General features: G+C 36.7%; 1 protein-coding gene across 1 annotated transcript; it reads left to right on the forward strand.

Annotated features, from left to right (window-relative positions):
- Positions 1 to 650: 650 nt before the first annotated feature.
- On the forward strand, positions 651 to 3,210 carry LOC141686746 (uncharacterized). Its single transcript, XM_074491800.1, has one exon. The coding sequence runs from the start codon at positions 1,157 to 1,159 to the stop codon at positions 3,071 to 3,073; it is 1,917 nt and encodes a 638-aa protein (XP_074347901.1). The 5' UTR covers positions 651 to 1,156; the 3' UTR covers positions 3,074 to 3,210.
- The last annotated feature ends 2,913 nt before the right edge of the window (positions 3,211 to 6,123 follow it).

Below are 6,123 nucleotides of genomic sequence, written 5' to 3' on the forward strand. Positions count from 1 at the left end.
GATTTCGATTTTTTTTTATTCGAATTGTCGTGATCCGGTTCGGATTCACGGTTTACTGATTTTTTAAACACCCTGTTAAGCTGCTTAGTAAGTTGTCCAAGCAACTTCCACTTTCGTACTTAAAGAGCAGGCGGGACCAGTTGGGCCTTCGTCTGCGCGAAATGTCTGAGACGTTTAGGCTGAGCCCAATGACAATTTTCAAGGTTTAACACTAACATAAAAATATAAGTCGACCTTTATTATTAAATATAATATCAAACACGTCCTTACAAATTTGCAAATTCTTTACGACGAATTAAAATATGAAACCACGTCAGAACTTGAAAGGCGGTCTCATGCCGTAACCAACTTCACGGGACTTTGTAGTTGTACGGGATCTATAGTTATATCAAGCCACTGAATCCGAAATTAATCTCACCTATATTAATATTATTATTGTCTGAGTCTCACATGGCAAAGGTCACGGCTTACACGAGAGATTATACAAATTTAAAGCAACGTTTCATAAAGTCCGGTTCATGCACATTATTATTTAACTGTAAGATAAGGTAGGGAGAATACACCAAATCTGTACACACATTATTGTATGTATCCATATATACAGAGATATATGAATAGTTTAACACTACTCTAGTAAAAATAAATAGAAATATTGGCGATAAGAGGTTCCTTGATGAACCAAAAAGCCCCTAAATTTTAATGTGCAACTCTAATGTTTAGCACCCGGACCTCTTGCCATTGTAATAAGAAATTTGCAAAAACCATTCAAAATCCTTGTGCACCACTTGTTGCCGCAATAGTAAATCCGAGTAGAGCAGCCTCCACGCAACTTAAGAAATTAAATCATGCAAAACAAGAAAACTGCTTAAAATACCAGTTGCCCATGTTCTCATCTACCTCCCCTCCTGCAAATTTATTACCAGTTTTTATGAAAGATTTGCACATTGTTAATGTCTTTTACAAGTTCTCCCATTATGTTTGCAGGCTTCAAATGGAATGCACATGCCTGGTCTATGTTTAAGGCTAAACGGCCTTAAATATAAAGACTTTTCATGTACAAACAGAGTTTTCCACTACCATTAGCCCACTACAAATACAACAAGCAGTTGCAGTACAAGTAGCATCCCATTTGTTCAACTCTTTCAGCATCTACCTAATGGACATATACACGTTCAGAAATGTTCTCATTCTCTTCTGCCTTTTATCCCAACTATCGATTTCGGAGTCTTGTAGTGCAGTAGACAAAGAAGCATTACTTGACTTTAAACAAAGAATCACATATGACCCCTCCAATCTACTGACTACATGGACACGTTCCTCGGATTGTTGCAAATCTTGGAAGGGTATATCTTGTGATTCTACTGGCAGAGTCGTCAACCTCTCTCGGTCTGGTCTCGTTGATGACCCAGACGGCCCCCTTGACACCCTCATGTCTGGGACTCTCTCGCCATTCCTTGGCAATCTGTCATCACTGCAACTTCTTGATCTTAGCAACCTCAAGGAATTAAAAGGTCAAATTCCGGCAGAGTTTGGCAAGTTGTTGCGTCTGAAATATCTCTTTCTTGATACAAACAGCTTGACCGGATCAATTCCTGCTACATTCCGCTCACTCTCTCGCCTTGAGAAACTCTATCTGAATGCTAATTCTGTATCAGGTATCATCCCTTCGGATATTTTCAGATCATTTACTTCAGTTTTACAACTTGGACTTTCGGGTAATAAGTTTAATGGTCCAATACCTTGTACCATTGGGAAGTTAAGGTTGGTTGGTAGCCTTGATTTCCATGAAAACAATTTTTCGGGTAGAATTCCACATACCTTTGGCCACCTCAAGTACCTCAAATACGTTGATTTATCCGGAAATCAATTAACTGGAAGTATACCAAACTCCATTGGTGGACTCTCAGAATTACAAATTTTGTACCTCAACCAGAACAAGCTTACTGGGAGGATTCCCTCTTCCATATCTGGACTCAAATCTTTACAGTTTTGTCGCATTTCGGATAACAAGCTAACAGGGACCATTCCACCAACAATTGGGCAGCTTCCGAAGATTCAAAGGCTGATTTTCGACAACAACAAACTCAGTGGAAAACTTCCAGCTACCATTGGACACCTCACAACTCTGACAGATATCTATTTCTCCAACAACAGATTTACAGGTCTTATCCCTTCAAGTTTTGCCAATCTTCAAAACCTTCAGGCGTTGGATTTATCAAGGAACAGATTTTCAAGTCCTTTCCCTCCTGAACTTCAAAACCTGAAAAATTTACAAACACTTGATGTTTCTTTCAATCCTCTGGCACTTGTAAGTTTGCCTCTCTGGTTATCGAAACTGAATCTATTTCAACTACATTTGGCAAGCACGGGAATCAAAGGCCAACTTCCGAGGTGGCTAGCTTCATCATCTGTATCAACTCTTGATTTATCAAGCAATTCATTGACAGGAAAACTACCTACTTGGATTGGAAACATGACCAACCTTTCATTCCTTAACTTATCTAACAATGCCTTCCATTCATCCATCCCAGACGAGTTCAAGAACTTGTCACTTCTCAATAATCTTGATCTTCACTCGAACAAGTTCTCTGGGAATCTAAACCAAATATTTGCTAAAAATAATGAAGCTCCACGTGGCGTATATGACTCTATTAATCTATCCAACAACAAGTTTGCCGGACCTATTGATGAGAATATTGGAGAACAAGTTGCTATGCCTTATATCGCGTCCCTAATTCTATCAAATAACTTGCTGGAGGGATCAATACCAAAGTCATTGGGAAAACTAAGTGAACTTCAAGTACTTAAATTAGTGAATACTGGGATCACAGGGGCAATACCACAGGAGATTGGGAATGCTAAGAGACTGACCACAATTTTGCTTTCAAAAAACAAATTGAATGGCAGCATTCCAAAAAATATTCTAAATTTGGAGAATTTACAAGAATTCGACGTGTCTCAGAATCGATTAAGTGGGATGATTCCTCAACACAAAGCTAAAATCCCAGTTTCTGCATTTCTGGATAATCTTGGATTATGTGGATCCCCACTTCCTGCATGTAAGCAGTCATGAAACACCTTCGAGAACACTTTAATACTTCAAAACATCTTTGATAGTTCTAAGTTTGGTACACATCGTATCTTCTATATTACTTTGTCAAAACATATTGTGAACTAAAGCTGACTTAAAGGAACAATATTTCATTTTCATAGCAATTTTACACAGCGAAATCAGTTTGGAGAATGTTATTATTTATTTGGTCTAAGGAGCAACAAGTGGAATGCTCTTCTTTTTAGTGACTCTCCAGGTACCAAGAAGGTGTTTTTACAACCCGACAAATATATATTGTAAAGAGTAAAATAAACAGAGTGCAATAATCTGATAAGCAAGAAAAGAAAAAAAAGGATAGCCTTCAACTGAAACAATGTTTCATTCATTTCAAAGAAAAGTATAACCATGTACAACAAAAGAAATCTTCCTACCATCACATTGTTTAATCTTAGTGTGCAACAAGATAAAAACACAAGTGATATGGGTTAAAGCCCTATATTCAGCTTCATCACTTGATCTGACTCCTACTGTTTGCTTATTTGACTTCCAGGAGAGTTACCCAGTAGAATACAGAAACCAATAGTTGACCTCTTGGTGACTGGACAGCTTGCTGGGTCACTGTCTCAGAAGGCTTGAACCTTGACAACAGAGAAGGATGCCAGTAAAATCCCTTGGCCAGGATTGCCCGACATATATTTGAGTACTCTTGTTGCAGCTTGTAGATGCGGATACTTCTGCATATTATTGGCTTAAAAATATGCAGGTAGAATGTGATATCAGACCTTGTTACAGTAAGATATTACAGTTTTTCAAGAAAGCTCTGATATGGATGTTGATCGGTAAGGTTAATCCCAGAAGTCGGTGTTAATTTTTCATGAACATCCATTGGCAATTTAAGACTTTTTGAATGCAGTAGACCAAACTCTGCCAGCAAGTCAATTCTATATTTCTTTTGAGAAAGAAAAATTTGTCCACCTCCATTCCCAAAAAGTAAATAACATCCCCCTAGCCATTCATGTGAAAAGAATCAGAAAGAAAAGTCTTGAGTTGATCAATGTCTGATTTTGAATTTTTAGCTATTAAAAGATCATCAACATACACCAGGACAAGGGTGATTGAATTTGAAGAAGTCGCAGTGAATAGACTGTATTCTGTCTTTGACTGAGTGTAACCAAGATCTAGTAATTTCAGAGAAAGTTTTGTAAATCACTGTCTAGGAGTCTTTTTAGCCCATAGAGAGATTTCAGCAGCTTACAAAAAAATGCCGTCGATTAGCAACAAACATTGTTTCCTTGTTAAAAAATAAGTGCCTTTTTAAACTTTGGGAGCTCTCATATAGATAGATTCATGTAGGTCACCATGCAAGAATGCATTGGTGTTATCCATAGTTGTTAGTTTAGCAAATTGAGCAAAAGTATCCAAGTAATCAATGTCATTAACTTGTTTAGACCCAATATCATAAATCTAGCTCTGTATCTTTCCACAGAGCCATCTGGTTTGAACTTAGTTTTGTAAATCCATTTTCATCCAATGGCTCTTTTTTTGGAGGCAATATAGTGATCTCCCAAGTGTTGTTATCCTCCAAAGCAGTTAATTTCTTATTCATTGCATCTACCCAGTGTTGATGTTAAACTGCTTGTTTGCCCAGTGTTGATGTTAAACTGCTTGTTTGAATGAGACTGGATCTTGTGTCTTACTCAAGGAAGCTAAGAAGCACTTAAATTGTGAGTGAACACCTTGGAAAACTGAACTGTATTAGCATTAGCATTAGAGTGTAGTGTATGCACATAGATGTCCAGCCAAACAGGTTGTTTAGCAAGTCTGGTTGATCTTCTTAAGACTGCAGGTGACTGCAGGTGGTAAGGAGGTTTAGAAGAGCTAGAATCAAATGAGTCACTGTCACTTGCACACTCAGATAAAGGAGAATTCAACAATGTAGAAGCAACATGTTCAACATTATCCGGAACAAAGATGTCATCAGCACTTATATCTGAATGTGTTGGCATTGGTATATGCACAGGTTGCCCATAAGTTTATGTAGAGGCTGAATTCATTGAAAATATTGATTCATGAAAAATAATGTCTCTTGACACAAATTTCTATTTAATTGACAGATCAATTAGCTTATATCCATTTACACCTGATGGATAACCAATAAAAGCAGAAGACACTGCTCTGGAGCTGAACTTATCAGCAGACTGGCTAGGATTAGATGCAATAACCAAATACCCAAATGCTCTCAAATTATTATAGTCTACAAGCTCATTATAATACACTTCATAATGTGTTTTGTTTTGAAACACTAGAGTAGGCAACCTGTTTATCAAGTAAACTGTAGTCATAACTAAATCTCCCTAGTAAGATAAGAAAATACCTGACTGAAATCTCAACGATCTTGCAACCTCCAGTATGTGTCTATGATTTCTCTTTGCTCCAGCATTTTGTTGAGGCCTATATACATAAGCGCACTATGCCATGTGATGAGTAAAAAGCAATGCATGTAGGATCAAAGAACTTAGGTGCATAAATATAGATCATATGCATTTGATTTTTGCCTTAAAATGAGTTGAGACATAATGACAAAATGCTTGAAAACAAGTTTGAATTAAAATCAGATTAATTTTTCATTAAATAAAGCCATGTGCTTCCAGACTTGTCATCAACAATAGTCATGGAGTATCTGTATTTCGTCCTTGTTGGTATATTATAAGGGTCCAAAGTATCCAAGTGAATTAAATTAAAGAGCCCACTAACATGTGAAGTGTTGAATGAAAATGATGTTTGTATAAAATAACGAAAATAAAACCCAAAACGAATAAAAAAAAAAATAAGAAGATAAACGACAATTACACAAAACAAAGATTTACGTGGTTCGGAAATTTCTACTTCACAAGCCGCACTAATTTTGTATTAATCTCTCACAATTTGTTGTATAATGATTTTACAATTACATGAGTATTTATAAGAGAAGAAATTAGGTCTAAATCAAAATTATAGTCCAACTCTGAAAAGTAGCCTAATCCATAAACTAATCTGAATCTGAATAGTCTATTTTCATGAGGACCCAACAA

This window comes from Apium graveolens, chromosome 9, assembly GCF_009905375.1.
Source record: "Apium graveolens cultivar Ventura chromosome 9, ASM990537v1, whole genome shotgun sequence".
Classification (NCBI taxonomy): domain Eukaryota; kingdom Viridiplantae; phylum Streptophyta; class Magnoliopsida; order Apiales; family Apiaceae; genus Apium; species Apium graveolens.

What these genes read in the sequence shown, in the direction of transcription:
- LOC141686746 (XM_074491800.1), top strand. Translation starts at nt 1,157, where the DNA reads ATGGACATATACACGTTCAGAAATGTTCTCATTCTCTTCTGCCTTTTA.